The sequence below is a fragment of the Monodelphis domestica genome, chromosome 5, assembly GCF_027887165.1.
Source record: "Monodelphis domestica isolate mMonDom1 chromosome 5, mMonDom1.pri, whole genome shotgun sequence".
Taxonomy (NCBI): Eukaryota; Metazoa; Chordata; class Mammalia; order Didelphimorphia; family Didelphidae; genus Monodelphis; species Monodelphis domestica.
This window is the reverse complement of record NC_077231.1, coordinates 30,581,693-30,598,901: the sequence shown is the minus strand read 5'-3', so window position 1 is coordinate 30,598,901 and position 17,209 is coordinate 30,581,693. Positions and strand designations below refer to the sequence as shown.

The following is a 17,209-nucleotide window of genomic DNA, read 5'->3' as shown; positions in this document are numbered from 1 at the left end:
ATGTCCAAAGTCATACGATGCATATTATCTCCCTCCCTTCTTCCTTCCTCCCTCCTGGAGCTGACAAGCAATTCAGTCTGGGTTATACATGGATTATCATCACCTTAATTTTTAAAAACTCTTACTTTCTGCCTTAGCACCAAAATGGGTTCTAAGGCACAAGAGTGATAAGGGCTGGACAATGGGAGTTAAGTGACTTGCCCAGGGTCATACAGCTACAAGTATCTTGTCTCCAGACCTGGCTCTGTATTCACTGAGTCACTTAGCTGCCCTCATGCTTGATTTCTTTCTGAACAGCTTTTTAATTAATTAATTAATTTTTAATTTGAATACATTTCCACGTAAGTTTTCCAAAGTCATATGATCCTAATTATCTCCCTCCCTTCTGCCTTCCCCCCCTCCTGAAGCTGGCAAACAATCCATCTGGGTTCTACATGTGTTATCACACAAAACACATTTTCACATTATTCAACAGCTTTTTATTTTTTATTTTTGCAAAGCTTCATGGGAAGGGTAAAGCAGTGGAGGGACAGAAGACTTGAGCCTATTACTACTACGTTCAGCAGGGGCAGCCCAGGATGGAGGAAGGGAAGCCCGGGATCCAGGGATCCTCACTGTCTTTCCATCGAATGGTCATTTCTCTTGGAATTCCCTGAGATCAGATTGGCTTCTGCTCCAGAACTCAGCTGCTTTGTGACCTTGGCCAAATCACCTAACCTCTTTAAGCCTCGCTTTCTTTAGCTATAAAATGGGGATCAAAAATACTTGCAATCATCACCTTGAAGAGGCATTTCAGGAAAAGCATTTTGTGGACCTTAAAGCACTATCGAATCGTTCTTCTTATCATCCTCATCCTCCTCATCCTCAATTCCTTGCTTCCCCAGGGAGCACGGCTTCTCACTGAATGCCGAGGCTCAATAACTCGCCGAGAGGCCTCCCCTCCCCTTCTCTTCCCTTCCCTCCCCCAATGGAATGGCCAGTGACTGAAATAACAATAAAAATAAAAAACAGAGAATCAATAGAGAGAGAGAGAAAGAGCGTCACCTCGAAGCATATTTTAAAGCCACAATAAGTAGAGGGGGGGAAATCTAGCCCAGGACATGTTATGGAAACTGAAGAGCACAAATCAATAGACCATTTTTCCCCGAGTATGGGGTGCTGCTTTGTATAAGCTCTGCCCACCCTTCCCCACTGGGCTCCCAGGACCAAGGCGCCTAGAGGCCCAAGGGAGAAATGGGAGGGCATGGGGGCTAGAAGGGAGAGCAGTGCTTCGGTGGTCAGGGAGCCGCCATCGGCTCTTCCATTCCAGGAGGCCCCTCTGCCCAAGATTTGCCTCTTGTATACACAGCATTATGGTAGCTTCCAAGCAGTGTCTCTGGAAGATGAATTGGCCCTAGGAGGGACAGGGCTGGGTCCTTTCTCTCCCGACAGCTCCCTCTCTGTGTATTTTCTGGCCCAAGAAACATCCCGTCTCCTTATATAAATAAGGAAAATTGATGACAGTTTTCCTCCTTCTCTCCACTGGCTGCTCTTAGGGGGCGTTCTGGGGAGAAGATGGCCCTCCGATTCCTGAAATGGATGTGGCAGAGCAGGACGGGGCTGGGGAGAGGAGGGGGAGATTGTGTCCTCTGGCCTTGGCTCTGGCCTCTTCCCCCCATGCTTTTCAGAATCTTGGTGAGACTGGTCACAGCTAGGGAGGCAGAGAGGGCCAGACCCCAGCTGAAAACCCTAAAGAAGACACAGACTCCTTAGGGGGTCATGGGGAAGCCATCGCTTGGGGATCCCAGAATACCACCGAAGAAACAGCCTATGCCTGCAAATTGAAGAGGAAAACAGCCAGGGTACAGTAGTCCTAGCTGGCTATTCTGGGGCTCAAGCCAGCACAAACAGACTCCATGACCTCCCAACCCACTCAGAATACCTTCCCTAGAATCTGACACTTGAAAGTAATTGCAGCTAGGTGGTTCAGTGGATAGAGGGCCAGCTCTGGAGTTGAGATGCTCTGGGTTCAAATCCAACTTCAGATACTCCCTAGAAGTGTGGCCCATTGCCTAGCCCTTACTGCTTATCTGCCTTGGAATCATGGATCAATTCTAAGATAGAAGGTAAGGGTTTGTTAAAAGAAAAATTCAGTGTACCCCTCATTCCACTCCCAACATTTATCAAAACCAGTCTGTTTAATCCTGCCTTTATTTCCCAAGCACACCTTCCTCTTCTCTCATTTGCTCCCCAAGTCCCCCCCATATCCCAGTCTATCACCCCCATCCTTGGGCCAGACAAGCCTGGAAATCCCTTTCTCCAAGGCAAAGAGGATGTCTTTCTGGGTCCATTTCTCTCCTCAATTTGGAGCAGAAAGACTGAGGGAGACCCTGGCTCTGCCAGGCCGTCAATGCTGGGCCCCTGGGTGTCAGCTTCCTCATCAGCAAAGGGAAGAGCTGACTGAGATGACCTCTGCTGGCCCTCCATCCAGCTCAGGCATTCTGGGATCTGGGGCTGTTTGTTGATTGATCGAGATTGAATAATGCTGATGCCATTGAAATGGAAAAAACTGAGGTAGGAAGGGGCCTTCTGCCAAGGCTCTCCCCACCCCCCTGGGCCCTCTCTCCTTCAAGGGGTCAGGCAGAGGCCAGAGTTATCAGCAATCTTCCAAGTCCTGAAAAATAGCCCCCGCCATCCCCAAGAAGCCCAAGATGGCGGTTAACTGGCCCTCAAACATGGTGCTGGGAAAGAATGGGAGAGCTGAAAGGATGTTGGCCCATCTCGAGGAACTCTGTGTGTGTGTGTGTGTGTGTGTGTGTGTGTGTGTGTGTGTGTGTGTGTGTGTGTATTTAATCTCTAAATGAAGGGGGAATGATAATCCTTCCGGCTAGCTCTCACAGCTTTGACTGGGAAGCCCAGTGGTTTGGCAGTCTTTGCAAGGATGATTCTGGGCTCAGAAGGCCTCCCCCCCAGATAATAACACAGTCAACATTTCCACAACTCCCTAAAGTTTTCAAGTAATTCATATCCATCCTCCAAGCTGAATCCCTGTGAGAATACTATAAGCATCCCAACCCTCACTTCACAGACAAGACTGAGGTTCAGAGGTCTTCCAGCTAGTATGGGCTCAAGTCAGGATTTGAACCCATGTCTTCCTGACACCACATCTAGTACATCTTGATGCCTCTCAACAAGCTTCCAGAACTGCTCATTCAGACGAACACCTCTCATTAAGACAGAGATCCTTCCACCCACCCCAACCATGTCCTAAATTACCAATTCTTTCCTGAGATGGGATGGGAGATCCCAGCCTCCATTTTGTGCCCCATCCCTCTATCGTGTTTACTTCATTCCCCAATCCCACTCTCCCTGAGTTCTCCTACAGCCTTTCCTCACTTCGGGTTCTCTCATCTTCCCACTGGCTGTGAGGATCTGGGATAACTCAAGATAAAGCAAATCTGCTTCTTATTTAAACTCCCTCCCTTCAGCCTCTCCCCACTCTTAGCCCAAGTAGGTCCCTCCTCTCACTGGAGATCTTCCCTTTCCTTTCCCACCATTGACGATGCGGGTTCTAATCTCTGTTTTATATGAATATATTTGTCAGTACCTACAACCCTGAGCCACAGACTTCCTCTTGGTAGTTTTCCTTGCCAGCCCGTCCATTTTTACCCTCAGGTTTCTGGCCTTTTCTTGCTTCTTTAGCATTTAAGGATATAGTTCTATTCAGTATTAAACTGGGAAATCTCCAAGTGACTTCTTCTCCCTCTGGCCCCCTCTGCCCAGTCTCCAGGACAGGGTTCTTAGACTTTCATTCTACCTCCTGCCAAAGAAAAGTTGTTAGATTAAGATGCTAAAAAGATGCTTAGAACCTTCGTCCCCTCCAATGCCAGGCTTCCCCAGGATGAAAGGAGAGAGGAAGGTGTTGAGATCATTGAAAAGGAACAATTTGAATCCTTACTAGCTGTGTGACCTTGGGTAAATCACTTAACCTGTCTCTTTCAGGGATGTCAACTCTAAAATAGGGATACTAATAGCAAGGTTGTTGGGAGAATAAAATGTAAAAGTGCTTAGCACAATTTCCAAAAGAAGGAAAGAAAAATGGCATCTTGTTCCCAGACCACAGGATCGCTTTCTTTCTATTTTCACTTTTTCTCTTTCTTCAGCGAGGCCAAGCTTTTGGTGTTGGGGGGAAAAAAAACCTTTGTTGGGAAGATGGACTCTGAGAACAAAAATTGTTTCAACCACCGGTCAGGGCTATGGTCTGTCTCCCTCTGTGGCTACTTGGATCCCCAAAGAGAATTTGAATCTTGTCTCTCCTCTTACCAAAAAGCCCAGAAGGGCTCTTTTTCTGTCCTATAATGGAGGGCACAAACCACTCTGAGTCACTGATTAACCATTATATTCCTTCAGGAATCAGGGAATTCTTTTCTGTGTTTAACTTCAGGAAAGAGAGCTTGACATAGCTACTAATCACTGTCCTTTTCTGAGGTCCTTAGCTCTTATAATAATGGTGCTTGAGGTACTTAAAGATATTATCTCGGTTGATTCTCATAACATTCCTGTGTGACAGGTACTATGCAGTGTTATTATCCCCATTGTACAGATAAAGATATTGAGTCTGGGAAAGGTTAAGTGAATTGCCCCTCTTTCCATGACCAGCAAATGCTAGAACTGAGATTTGAACCCAGATCTCCTCTCACTCCCAGTGCTAGTCTTCCCATTCCACCACATTTAGGAGGAGATCTGGTGATCGCCCATCCTGGTGGAACATCACACCATGGGGCTGAAAAGCCAATGCCTCCATTGGCCACATCCATCCAGACCCTGATCCCATCTGTCTCCAGTTTGGGGTTGATGGACAAAGAGAAGCCCCTAAACGAAGAAGCTCTAAAAGGATGAATTCAAGGTCCCCTCACCTTCCCCTGTCAACAGATGGTGAACCCTTCTCATCATCAGCTCCAGAGCATGAGGCCTACACCTGAAGGAGCCACCTTTTTAGGAGAGCTCCCCTCAAATCAATAGAAGAGCACTACCATTCGGGAAAAGCTGTAATCCCAAGCCAGCTAGTGCCCAGAGATCACCAGCGTCAATCCCCTGTCTCCTGCCCTACCTGGGGATATAGCTCGTAAAGAGAGGACAGCATTCTTGCTTGCACCCAATTTAGCAGGAGAAATCTCCCAGCTAACAAGTCGTACCTTAGTTTTAACTTCAGCCCCCTCTCTCTTTCCCCTGCAGCAGACAATCGGTTTCTTTCTAGGTGACACTCAAGGGAGAGGGAGAATCTGAAAGTCCTTAAACTAACTTTCTAATTCCCTTTCTCCCCTCCCCCTTAACCTCCTTTTCCCTTGGCTGGATCTCTTCTCCTTCCATTTTCTTCACATGGTCTTTGTTTCCATCTTTTCTGATCCTTTCTTGAGCCCCCTCTTTAATTTAGTCTCTGGCCCGCCCTCAGTGGCCCTTACACCCCGGTCCCTCCTGTCTCCACTGCTTCCTTCAGTACCATTTCTTCCTCTGGACCTTGGCCATCCAAGGGCCCTTCAGCCCCAGCCCAATGACAGCCAGTCCTTCCTCCTCCTCCAGTTAACAGAGGCCAGGCACCTTTCCTCATGGATCTGCCAACACCAGGCTCCTCTCCCCCGAGTTTCTGATGGACAGTTCCTCACCCCAACCCCATCCCAGCCCTCTGAAAAATACCTAGCTGGCCCGCATCTGGAGCTTCAGTTCCACCCTCTCCTCCACTCCCAGCCTGGTTCTCCGGCAGAGCTAATGGGTCCCGGCCATGAGGGCCAGCCAGCAATCCTGCTCTCTATTCTCTCTCCAACCACCTCTCCCTTTTCCCATCAGGAAGACCCGGGAGAAGAGCCCCAACGTACAGCGTGTTCGTTTACTGTCACCAAATTGAAATGAATTCTTTAATGCCAATTAACTTGGAGCAGTCCCTTTTCAGAGTCATTTCCATTCCTATTTCAGGGAAGCCAGAACGAGGGCGAGCAGAATGCCAATGTGGCAGGCAGGCTGCAGAGTGGAAGGGAAATGAGTTGGCCAGAGTTGGAAAACTTTGAGGGAGGCGGTACAAGCATCTTCTGGTGCTTAGCGCGAGGGCTTGTAGTCTTGGGCTCGCCGGCTCGCCGGGCTTCCTCCCACGCCTGCCATCTGAACACAATCTGGACCTCGGCACATCCTCTTCCCGAACCCTCGGCGCCCCAGTGGCCCAAATGACTCTTCTCCAAAAGCGGGTTTGGTTTTGAAAGCAGTACAGCGTTCTGCTCCGAACCCGGCTCTTTGTGAGTCCAGACTAGCTACTAGCTAGTCAAATTCGCTCCCCACTCGGTCCTCAGAGGTAAGGAAGAGGATGTCCCTGGTTTGGGTACCAAAGGTAAGAGACTTCTATTACAGAGAACGACAGGGCCATCCGGACAGAACTACTAAGCAACAATACAGCGGTGGCTGGCATCTGGAATTAAAGTTGTCCAAGTCTTTAGAACCAGAGGAGATCCACTAGGGCTGCGGATCTAATGCAAAAGTCAGGGAGATGGTGGGAAGAGAAGGTCTAGGGAGCTGGAGAGAGAGGGGCTCCCTCTCTCCTCTGTCTCTGCCTCTGTCTCTCACACACACACATACTTATCTTTATTAATTTGGGACTGGGGGGGAGGAAGAAGAATAAAGAGTACAATTATGTTAGAAGGGAGTAGAGGAAGAGAACCTGGGGGCCAGCCACCCTGGGGTCCTATGTAGGCAAAGATCGCCTGCTTTGGAGAAAGGAGAGAAAGAGAAAGACAGAAAAGAGAACTCAAAAGACGTTTACTAAAAGAACTCTTTCCCTCCCCCAACGCAAAATTAATCAAGGCACAAAAGAATGACGACCGTCTCCTCCCTCTCCCCCCATCTGGAAAAGAAGCGAAATGAAGGAAAGGAGGAATTAGAAAGGAAGGAGAGGGGAGAGAAAGGCTTAAGTGGGGAGGAGAGATTTACAAAGGGGAAAACGCCGGCATCTTTTCGGAAGACTTGCAATTAGCAAGAAGAGGGCGATTCGAGTTGGCCAGTTCCGGAATCTTCTCCCCAAAGATGTGACAATGGCAAAGCAAGGCACAAACGAAAACTCCCTCCAAACAAAACACAAAGAGCAAAGTGTGTCCCCTCAACGCAGTTGACAAAGAAGGTGACACGTGCCAAAGCTTGAAACTTGGGGTGGAGGGAAGGGAAGGAGGGGAAGGAAAGTAGTGAGAGCGGAAACTTTCTCAAATCTTCTTTTTCAAGGGGCCGAAGAGCTCGGCCGGGAAAGATGGGCGAAGGGGTGAACTTGACATCTCTAAAGGGAAACTTCAAAAGCTGAAGCGAAAGCGCTAGCTCGAAAGCAAAGCAGAAAATCTTCCTCCGCCACAGAGGCGATATGAAATTTCTCCAAAGGGGGCAAGGCACCTAGAGTAAAATGTGGGCAAACGTTCCCCCGGCGCCCGCCCCAAGGAAGAGGAGCTCCAGCCACCCGACCCCACGCCCCAAGAAAACTTGGGCACTCGGAAGTGAGATGTAGTCAAGGGGGATGGCGTAGTTTGCAGGTGTCCTGGGAGGGCCCCCGGAGCCAGAGGGAGAGGTTGAGGTGGGGGGAGGAGATACGTGGCTTACCTTGCCCGGGAGCCGATGCATCTTGAGAGGGGAGTGGGCTAAGGGAAATGTAGAAGGGGGGAAGGGGGAAAGGAGGCAGGTTAGGAGGAGGGAAGCGAGGTGTCCAGGGACTTGGTGAGTAGGGAGGAGAAACGGGGATGGGGGCGGTTCTCCTCCTCCCCCCACTCCTTGCTCACCTCCCTCCCTCCAGCTCCCAGGCCGAAAGAGCCACTGAAAGTTACAAATTGCTTCCATTATTAGCTCATCCCAGGCGGCCTGGTCATTGGGCAGGACTGCGTCACGTGATGCCCCTTGCCAATCGATCGAATTTCTTCTTGCAATTCTCTGTCCCCCGGCTCCTGGGAGGGAAGGGGGGCGGGAGATCGGTGGATCTGGGACTGGGGGGATGGGGAGGTGAGGAGGGGGTCCCACAGCCTCTTTCCTGCCATGCCGGGATCATGAGCGCCACCCTAGAAGGGGTATAAGGAATGCTCAGGGCCGGTGCATATCCTGGAGGGCCGAAACTGGAGAGGCCGGGCTAGGGACCCAGACTCCATTCAGTGCAGCCTTCCCGGCCCCCCCCCCCCGCCGGCCCGGTCCGACACCCCCTAGACAATGGCCTTTCCACTCCAGGCTATCCCCGAGAGACCCCGCCTTACTGCCTCGGTCTGCTCCTCTCCGGGGTACCTTGCTGCACCTCCCTCTAGGGGCGGGGGTGCGGAGTTATACTCCCCCTATGCCTTAGGAGGCTGTACCCCCAGGGACACTGGCCAGGGCCCAGGGATTGAAATTCACTGGACCCTGGGGGAGACGGCCAAACTTTTGAATGGAAGAAAACCAAGAGGAGTCCGTCCAGAGCAGGTGAGCTGGGGGCTGACTGGGCGTACCGAGGAGGGGGACTAGTCCTAACACCCTTTCCTTTTCTCAACTCCCCAAACCGATCAGTTACCACAACACTGGATAGGGGGGCGACATGGGTCTGCTCTACGGGGAAGGCAGCAACAGCCCTGAAGTTTCCTTCTTGAGGGCGAGGGGGTGATGACACTAGGGACAAGAACATGATTCTAGAGATGGAGAAGAGAAGGAAAGTGGAGGAGGGGAGGGGGGCAAACCGGGTGGGAGCACGCATACTGATTCTCTTGTGTATCCTGCCGGGAACTTGGGGAAACTTTTCCAAAGGGATATGGAGATTGGAACTTCTTCACTAGTCTTAAAGTTGAAAGTGGGCGGGGAAGGAGGAGCCCGATTGGGCTGTGCCTTAGTTTTTGGTTCAGATACTGGAGGATTCTACTTGAGATTGGTCGGGCCTGGCCTGTATGCTTTTTAAACAAGTGCCCATTTTCATTGATGACTATATGCCCTTAACAGAAGAGCTGCCTTCAGAACTGGTCCTAAAGATCGCCTGAGATCTCTGCTGGGCTTCCAATATTTGTTGTGTGTTGGGGCTTGGGGGGGAGGGGGGGAAAGAGGGGAGCCCGTGGAGGGGAGTAAACTATGATGAATTGCTCTGGGCTCTGTTCCTAGCTAGGCTCGGCCCAGTAGGAACAAAGTTCACAATCCTGAGCCTCCCTAAGGAAAGCTTCTTTTTCCCCACAGCCTTCCGAGCTGGGGGCTCCTGAGAATTAGGAGAAACCCCTTCAGAGCAGAGCAGGAGCGAAAGGGAACCCTGAGGGTCCCTTTCCTAAGTAGCAGCTGGGTTGGGCCTCTGTGGATGGGAGGTTATTCCCCATCCCCTCGGAGAAAAGAGCCCAAAGAGCCCGTATTGATTTCTAAACTTAGTTTGGGCAATCGAGGCTGTCTCACCCCACAACACACACGTGCACACACTCTCTCCTCCACTCTTCTTCCCAGCCCTTTTAAACCCCAAATGTATGTGGCAAATCTGCTGCCAGGCAATAAAATAGTCAAGTTCTCGGTCCTCTCCTGGAGAAGAAACTGACCGGTCAGAGGCGAGTTTGGCACTATCGGGAAACCAAGATCAGAGCTGTTCTGAGGCTGAAGGTGGGTGCAACAGGGGACCCCGAATCAGCCCCAATTTGGAATCTGGGGCCTGAGGATGGGCTGAACACTTTGCCTTCTCGCCAGTGTCGCAGAAGCCAAGAGATCTCTGGAAAGCTTATGTGAGGCCGAGAAGAATTCTGCTTCAGCTAGGAGGCCTGAAGAGGAAGCTCCTCTAGGTTGTTGTTGTTGTTTGTTTGGGGGTAGGGGTTGAGGGAGGGGAGAGATTGACAGCTCACACCCAAATGGAAGGGAAAATTTTGCCCATGTCCCCGTGGGGACTCGCCTCAACAGCTTTTGACATTCTAAAGCTGAGGGGTGGGTGGATAGGAGGATGGATGGATGGACAGATGGATGGATGGACAGATGGGAGGGCAGATGAATTTTTTAAAAAAGAAAAGATTGAAGAGGAGAGAGAATAGGGTGATAAAGAGAGAAAGGAGGAGAGAAAATTGAAGGAAGGGAGAGAAAAAGAAAAAGGAAAGGATGCTAAGAGAAGGAGAGGAGGAGGGGGAGAGAAACCCTAAACCTCCCTTTATTCCTGGAGACGATCCCAGGGCCATCAGACCCAGCCAGCTACTGAATCATTGTTTTTGTTTTGGTTGGTTTGGGTTCCTTTTGGAACTCAGGTCCAGGGCTGGGTGCTTACCATCCCTGGTAGGACGGAAAGTTCAGCTCTAGAAAAATAAACGGGTCCTGCGATCATTGTTATCGTTTCTAGGGATATTTAATAAGAAAACCATTTTGAAGTGGGACTTGGGGCTTTCCATAGATAAAGAAAATGACGGAGGAAGGAGAAGGCAGGGGAGGGGAGCCAATGGGAGGCTAATGAGGCTGTGGCCCAGGCCAGCAGGTTGGGGAAATCTCTTTTTGCTCCAAGGAGGACTGGCCAGAACTCTTAGGAGCTTCTGTGGGCTGAGCTCTAGCCTTCAGATCCAAACAAACAAACAACTATCACTGGAGGGTTTTGTCCCTGTTCTATTCAATGGATAAGCCATCAGCTAAGCAGCCCCCTGGGCTCCCCTCAGTGGATCACGTGATCCAAGACCCCATTACTGTATAGTAGAATGATTAGTCCCCTCCCTGAATCCCGTGGCTAATGTGGACCTCGGAGGGGAGGCAGCTGTCTTCCGAGATGAATGATGAGGTAGGATCCACTCATAGGTTTGGAGAAAGGCACAGACAGTCCCTACCCCGTGCCAGCCCCATCCCACCCCCACTTCTGCCCTTTCCTTATGGCTGATCATCTGCACTGGCCCTTTTTCCCAAACCTTTAGAAGCACCAATTGTTCTCTCGATTTTTCCCGGATTCCAAGCTCAAAGGCATCCGCCCAGCCGACCTTTCCCCCTAAGAAGCCTGGGGGTGGTGGCGACAGTGACCTGAAGCAGCAGGAGAGAAAGGCCCAAGTCTGGGGCCCAAGGACAATGAGGCTGCGCTTCTTTGAGACCACAGGCTGGATGGCAAGATGGAGAGCTTGGGGTGGAGGGCCTTTGGAAGAGGAGGAGGAAAGAGGGCCGACTCACAGTGAGGGATCCACCTACTTCCACTGAGGAAGGAAGGAAGGGGGGGGGGTAGAAACAACTCAAAAAGGAGGCAGAAAGGGAAAGGCAGCCCGGAGGGAAATAAAGAGACAGGCAAAATCCAGAGAAAAAGGAAGAAGGGATTTATGAGGAAAGAGAAAGGGAGGAAAAAAGTAAAAGAACTCAGAGAAAAGGAAGAAAATTTGAAAACTAATGCCCACATGTAATCTATAATGTTAAGTATATGTATTATATGTAACATGTACATAACAAATGTGATAGATAATACATGCTATATAGAAGATTATTCAGACAGAAAACAAGGCAGATGAAGAAAAAAGAATTAGAAGGAAAAGAGGGGAGAGAGAGAGAGAGAGAGAGAGAGAAAGAGAGAGAGAGAGAGAGAGAGAGAGAGAAAGAGAGAGAGAGAGAGAGAGAGAGAGAGAGAGAGAGAGAGAGAGAGAGAGAGAGAGAGAGAGAGAGAGAGAGAGAGAGAGAGAGAGAGAGAGAGAGAGAGAGGAGAGAATTGATTGTAAACTAGAGTGTTGCTGGGATAGCTCAAATGTGGCTGGGTCATCTCAGATCCTGACTCCTTTTCTCATCTGTGTCCAGTGAAGCCAGGAGGGGACAGCTCTTCTGGGGAGCCTGAGGTGGCAGCGGTGGCCGAGGCTGGAAGTCCCCTGCTCAGCTTCTCCACCCAACAGCTCACCGAGCTGAAGGAGTTTCACCTGCAGCATTACCTGCCCCAGGCTCAAGGGCAGAGATCCACACTTCAGCTTATCGAGTCTCAGGTGAAGATCTGGTTCCAGGATGAAGCAAAAGAAGAGGGAGAAGGAGGGCCTGGGTGGGGGCCAGGTTTCCTCCCAGGCTCCGACCTCCCTAAGCAGCCAGGTGATCTGGGAGCTTGGGCAAGTCGTGGGAGGATGTGAAAAAGCAGAGAAAGGCTAAAGATTCAGCTCAGTGGCCTGGAGGGCTCTCTAGGTCTCTGTAGGCTGGGAAGCCTGGAGGGCCCTGGCTCTATTTTGAAAATCTCCCCAGTCTAGAGGGCTCTCCCCTTCAAAGGGAAGGACTCTGGGCACCATGGGATCAGATAGTCTTGTACCTGGCTCAGGCTGAAGAATCCAAGAGAATGGGGGGGGGGGGTGGGGCAGTGAGAAGCTCATAATTAATGGAGGAAGGGAAATTCTGGACCCGAGGTGCCCATCTGTATTCCAGCCAATGCACTCTCAGACATGCAGGGTTGTTTGCAGCATGGCCCTCCATTCGGTCTGCCCAGATGTATTCCTTCCTAGTTTGCTCTACAAGATTATTTACTGGGTGGCCAATCCACTCCCCATAAATGCAGTTTGTTCTACTTTGGCCCGTTCTCCCTAGATTCTTTCCTACAGCTCTGGGCCCCACCCTAGCTCCTCCAGCTTGCTCACACTCCTAAATAACCTCCTCACCCAGCCCAAACTAGAGCCCTCCTATTTATTTTCCTGTTCTGAGAGGCTTTTCTATGTGGCCTCTAGGCAGGATGAGACAGACACTGCCTATTAACAATTACTTACTGGATGGTGAATATTGGGATTGGAGAGAGCCTATTGGAAGAGTCAGGAAGCTCCGTAATCAGGAGGTTGTCAGCATTGTCATTATGCTGGCTTCTTGGTCACCTTTTTTTTGTTTAGTTTTAAAACATGATTTTATTTGGTCATTTTCATACATTATTCATTGGAAACAGATCATTTACTTTTCCCTCCCCCACCCCCACCCCTTCCTGATTCCTTGGTCACTTTTTAAAGCCTAGCTCAGCTCCTTATTTTAGTCCAGGAAACCCTCCTCCGTCATCGTGTGGCCTGTGGCCTGGTCTAATCCCAGAGTGCTCCATCTAGTACAGCTGGGGCGTTGACTTTATCTAGGGCTCAGCAGGGACTTGAAGGCAGATGACCAGGCTGCTCGACTTATTTCCACAGCTCTGATACATTTCATGGACTTTCGTGAAAATGGACAGACGTGGGGCAGCAAAGGATACAGCGCGAGGCCTGGAGACGAGAGATCTTGGCTTCCAATGTAGCCTCAGATACTCCTAGTCGTGTGAGTCTGGGCAAGTCACTTAACCCCAATTGCCTGGCCCTTGTCTCTCTTCTGCCCTGGAACTGATATTCAGTAATGATTCTAAGACAGAAGGGAAGGGCTTTTTTACAAAAGATACAGAAGTCAATTCAGTATGTGGAGAATCATTCCCAGGGAAATCTATGTAGTAGGGGAGGTAGTTAAACATAGACATCCCAGCCTCCATGCTGGTTCTCCTCTGTCTGTCAGACTACCTTCCCTGTTCCTATTTGGAACCTGCTAGAACATTCCCTGCAGAGGAGGGCCCAACCTCCAAATGAAGGCAATGCTACTTGTTTGAGACCTAGATGCAGTGATGGTTGTGGCCACACACCCCCAGACCCATTCTGCCCCCATTGGTGCTATCAATAGAACAGAATAGTGATTTCCCAGCTCCAAAAGACTGACTGGGAATGAATTCAAATTCTTCCTTAGGAAAAGGACCAAAACTTGCTCATTGATCTGGTCTGGTGACTTCTTTCCTCATTGGTATTAAACTGGTGGTTCACATTTGGGTCAGCCCCCAGGACCCCCTCCATGAGGGATGCTCCAGAAAGATTTCTTACCCTCCTCTCTTAGAGCCAGATGGGTAGAGATTTGAGAGTTGGGGACTAGGGATTTGGAAAGTGTAGCAATCATTCCTCTACCTCAGTTTTCTGTGAAGGTTTGGGGGAGGAGGAGGGAGGACCAAATGTGATGTGGAATAAAAAAATAAAATGAAGGAATTCCTGATTGGATTGAAGGCTTGGTTTGCATTGAGGATGGAAATCTCCTGCTGCCTCACCACCAAGGCTGGGCTTCCTTGTCCATCTATTGGTTGGAAAACAGCAAAGATTTTCCTGGGGTGGGGGAGGGGTTGCTGGGAATTGGACCAAGAGACTTCTTTTTTCCTGTTATTTGGGATTCAATGAGCTGGATTAGAAGGAAAGCTCCCCAGGTGAGAAGGCTGGGGACTTGGAACAGAAGGGAGAGGGACCCCGGGATGAGGGAGAGAAGAGAACCGAGTGTCCGCGTCGGGGTTCTCTGGCAGTATCTGTGAAGGTGCCAGGAAGGGTGGGCCCAGGTTTGTGTGAGCCCTTGCAAACATGGGAGGAGAATGGACGTGCCTGCGTGCCTGTGTGCCTGTGTGCCGCGGCACCTCTGCGTGCGGACCAGCTGAATGATTATAAAATTACACCACTCCTTACAGAAAATCCATATCAGCCTCTGCCTTTCACCCCCGACCTCCTGACCTCCGCTGTGCCCGAGGACAGAGCTGACCCGGTCACTGCCTCCCCCCAGTCAATGAGTCTCTAGCCATTAGCATAAAACATGAATTTGCTGGCAGCTTGACAAATTATAACTTCCAGCCCGAGTTTTGCCAACTGGCTTGCTCGGCTGCTGTCTATTTATCACTGGAAATGGTAAATCATAAGAATCCAGATGACTTAATTATTCAAATCCGGGATGGAGAGAAGCCGCAACTGAGTCCATCTTAAGCTCTGGGCTTCAGGAGAAGGGATGGAGGAGCGACTCCATCCGAGGCGTCCTACTGCATCTGGTCCAATCGATGCCCCTCTCCCCACCCCTCCTCTCCCCACCCACCCGCTGCAGCCAGCCCGGCCTTTTGCTTTCGGACTTCTTTCTAGTTCTAGATCTCGACTTTTCTGCGTCCTCTTTCGGATCTCTTCAAACCCCCGAGGCCCTCCCTTGTGGCTACGGGGCCAGTTTGGGGCCTTTCCTTTCCGTTCATTCATGCTCTTTGATTTTACCTCTCCGTCTCTGTCCCCCACCCCGGCCTTGCATGCGTAAATGACCCTCCTTGTCTCCATCCCTCTCTCCGCTCAGTATGCCGCCGCCGCCACGGCGGATGTGTTGGACATCAGAGTAGTGGCTTTACGTGTATTTCTGTGTGCGTGTGCCTGTATTTGTGTGTGCCTCGCAGACAGTCCTTGTCTTTGAACAAATGACAATGTCCCCCACCAGCAGGACTTTTGGCGAAGCAGCCCCCACAACCCTATCAAGTCCGTCCTCTAGCCTCTAGCCAGATTCCCAGGCTAGAACATTCTTCCGGCATTAGAAAGGAGCAGAGCCCCTCCCTTCTTAGCGATTACCAGTGCCTCTGGGGACCCACTTTTTTGTCTTTCAAAAGTTTTATTCATTTTTATGTCACAAGGATTTCTGGAAACATTCTTCCTCCACTCACCCCTAAATTAGATCCTCTTTCCCCATAGGAGAGAAAGAGGCAAACAAAGACACTCAGAGTTCCCTCCCTCCCTCCCTTCCTCCTTTCCTCCCTTCCTCCCTTCCTCCCTTCCTCCCTTCCTCCCTTCCTTCCTTCCTTCCTTCCTTCCTTCCTTCCTCCCTTCCTCCCTTCCTTCCTCCCTTCCTTCCTTCTTTTCCTCTCTCTCCCTCCCTCCCTTCTTTTCTTCCTTCCTTCCTTCATTCTTTCCTTCCCTCCCTTCCTTCTTTTCTTCTTTTCCCTTCTCCCTCCCTCCCTTCCTTCCTCCCTCCCTCCCTCCCTCCCTTCCTTCCTTCCTTCCTTCCTTCCTTCCTTCCTTCCTTCCTTCCTTCCTTCCTTCCTTCCTTCCTTCCTTCCTTCCTTCCTTCTTTTCCTTTCTCCCTCCCTCCCTCCCTTCTTTCCTTTCTTCATTCCCTCCCTTTCTTCCTTCATTCCTTTGGCTTTTCTCCTTTCACCCAGTATTAGCTTGTACAGATCTCCCAGACCCACTTTCTAGGCTCTAACCTTAACTCCTTTTCGTACCCCCAGTGTTTAGTACAATGCCTGGCACATAATAGATGTTTACTGATGGCAGCTTCCCATCTTTTTCTCTTCTCTTCAGGGTTTGGGGCCAAATGTGTCTGGACACAAAATCTTGCCCATTGCTCATGCCTAGTTCCTGTCATCCTTAGCCAACCCATTTCTACCCCTACCAAGTCCCACTCTAGCTGCCTCCTCTTGCTTGCTATGCCCTCTGAAATCCTCCATGTATAAAGACCAAATTTCTCTTCAGTTTTGATCTCTTCTCAAGCTTCTCCTGTCTCCTGGCTCTCACCAAGACTTTGTTTACTCCAGATGACACTGCATCCTTTCCAGGCCTGGTGACATGCTCTCTCCTACTGCCCTGTCTCTGATGGTCCTGAAGAAGGGGCAGGAATGCTTCCTGCTCCATCTTTGCTGCCTTTACTTAGTAAGTCCTCCTGACTTCACTGTGGCCTCTCTCCTATCTCAGCACATTTAGCACCTGGCTCAGTCTTCCTGTCCACCCCAATCCTGCTCTCTTAAAAGGGACCTTCCACATCTACATTGGGGTTATGTCAAACACCTTTTAGCTTTCCAGGGCCTCTTCTACTCAGCTCCTGCCATCTGTTCTTCCACTCCATCCCAGCTACACAGAGGGATGGTAACACCCACAGGTACCCCTACTTCCTTTATCTAGCATTATTCACCTTTTTTTTTTAACCATTACCTTCCATCTTGGAATCAATACTGTATATTGGTTCTAAGGCAGAAGAGTGATAAGGGCTAGGCAGTGGGGGTTAAGTGATTTGCCCAGGGTCACACAGTTTGGAGCATCTGAGGCCAGATTTGAACCCAGGACTTCCCATCTCTGGGCCTGGCTCTCAATCCACTGAGCCACATAACTGCCCCTATGTTTTACTCTTTGTAAATCTAGTCTTTTTTTTTTTTAAACTGGACTCGTCTTAGAATCAATAGTAGGTATTGTTTCCAAAGCAGAAGGGCTAGGCACTTGGGGTTAAGTGACTTGCCCAGGGTCATATAGCCAGGAAGTATCTGAGACCAGATTTGAACCCAGGACCTCTGGTCTCTAGGCCTGAGATTTTAACCACTGAGCCACCTAAGCTACCTGTTATCCTTCCTCCTCACTATGTCTTCTACTTTCTCCACACATAAGTTCTTTTCCAGGCCACTCCAGCCCATCCCATTCTGGCTACACTCTCCCTCCTTTCCAATCTTGATCCCTAAGTGAACCATTATTACTCTCTTCTCAACAAACCTTACCTTACCTTTTCAAGG

At 50.0% G+C, this 17,209-nt stretch overlaps 1 protein-coding gene and 1 long non-coding RNA gene across 11 annotated transcripts; one reads left to right on the top strand and one right to left on the bottom strand.

Annotated features, from left to right (window-relative positions):
- Positions 1 to 5,862: 5,862 nt before the first annotated feature.
- Positions 5,863 to 7,808, bottom strand: LOC130454385 (uncharacterized). Its single transcript, XR_008912035.1, has 2 exons — positions 7,603 to 7,808; positions 5,863 to 6,337 (listed from the first exon to the last, which is right to left on the bottom strand). It is a non-coding gene; the product is annotated as an uncharacterized LOC130454385 (long non-coding RNA).
- A 145-nt stretch (positions 7,809 to 7,953) lies between these two features.
- LOC130454384 (homeobox protein Hox-A1-like) lies at positions 7,954 to 13,923 on the top strand. 10 transcript variants are annotated; one of them, XR_008912034.1, is made up of 5 exons: positions 7,954 to 8,442; positions 9,474 to 9,582; positions 9,667 to 9,758; positions 10,857 to 11,104; positions 11,713 to 12,455. XR_008912034.1 is itself a non-coding variant. In XM_056798016.1 (4 exons), exons 2-4 carry the CDS (start codon positions 11,005 to 11,007, stop codon positions 13,151 to 13,153), a joined length of 480 nt encoding a protein of 159 aa, XP_056653994.1. In that variant the 5' UTR covers positions 9,055 to 9,758; positions 10,857 to 11,004; the 3' UTR covers positions 13,154 to 13,923. The 10 variants fall into 10 exon arrangements, 1 of the variants encoding a protein (XP_056653994.1); XR_008912027.1 differs by having other exon boundaries at positions 7,975 to 8,442; positions 9,433 to 9,582; XR_008912031.1 differs by lacking the exon at positions 9,667 to 9,758 and having other exon boundaries at positions 7,956 to 8,442; positions 9,433 to 9,582.
- Positions 13,924 to 17,209: the final 3,286 nt, after the last annotated feature.

Excerpts from the sequence above, each read along its gene's own strand:
- LOC130454384 (XM_056798016.1), top strand. The coding sequence starts at position 11,005 with ATGAGGCTGCGCTTCTTTGAGACCACAGGCTGGATGGCAAGATGGAGA. Across the intron at positions 11,105-11,712 it reads GGAAAGAGGGCCGACTCACA|TGAAGCCAGGAGGGGACAGC; the intron begins GTGAGGGATCCA and ends ATCTGTGTCCAG. Across the intron at positions 11,992-13,052 it reads CGACCTCCCTAAGCAGCCAG|CTCTGATACATTTCATGGAC; the intron begins GTGATCTGGGAG and ends TTATTTCCACAG.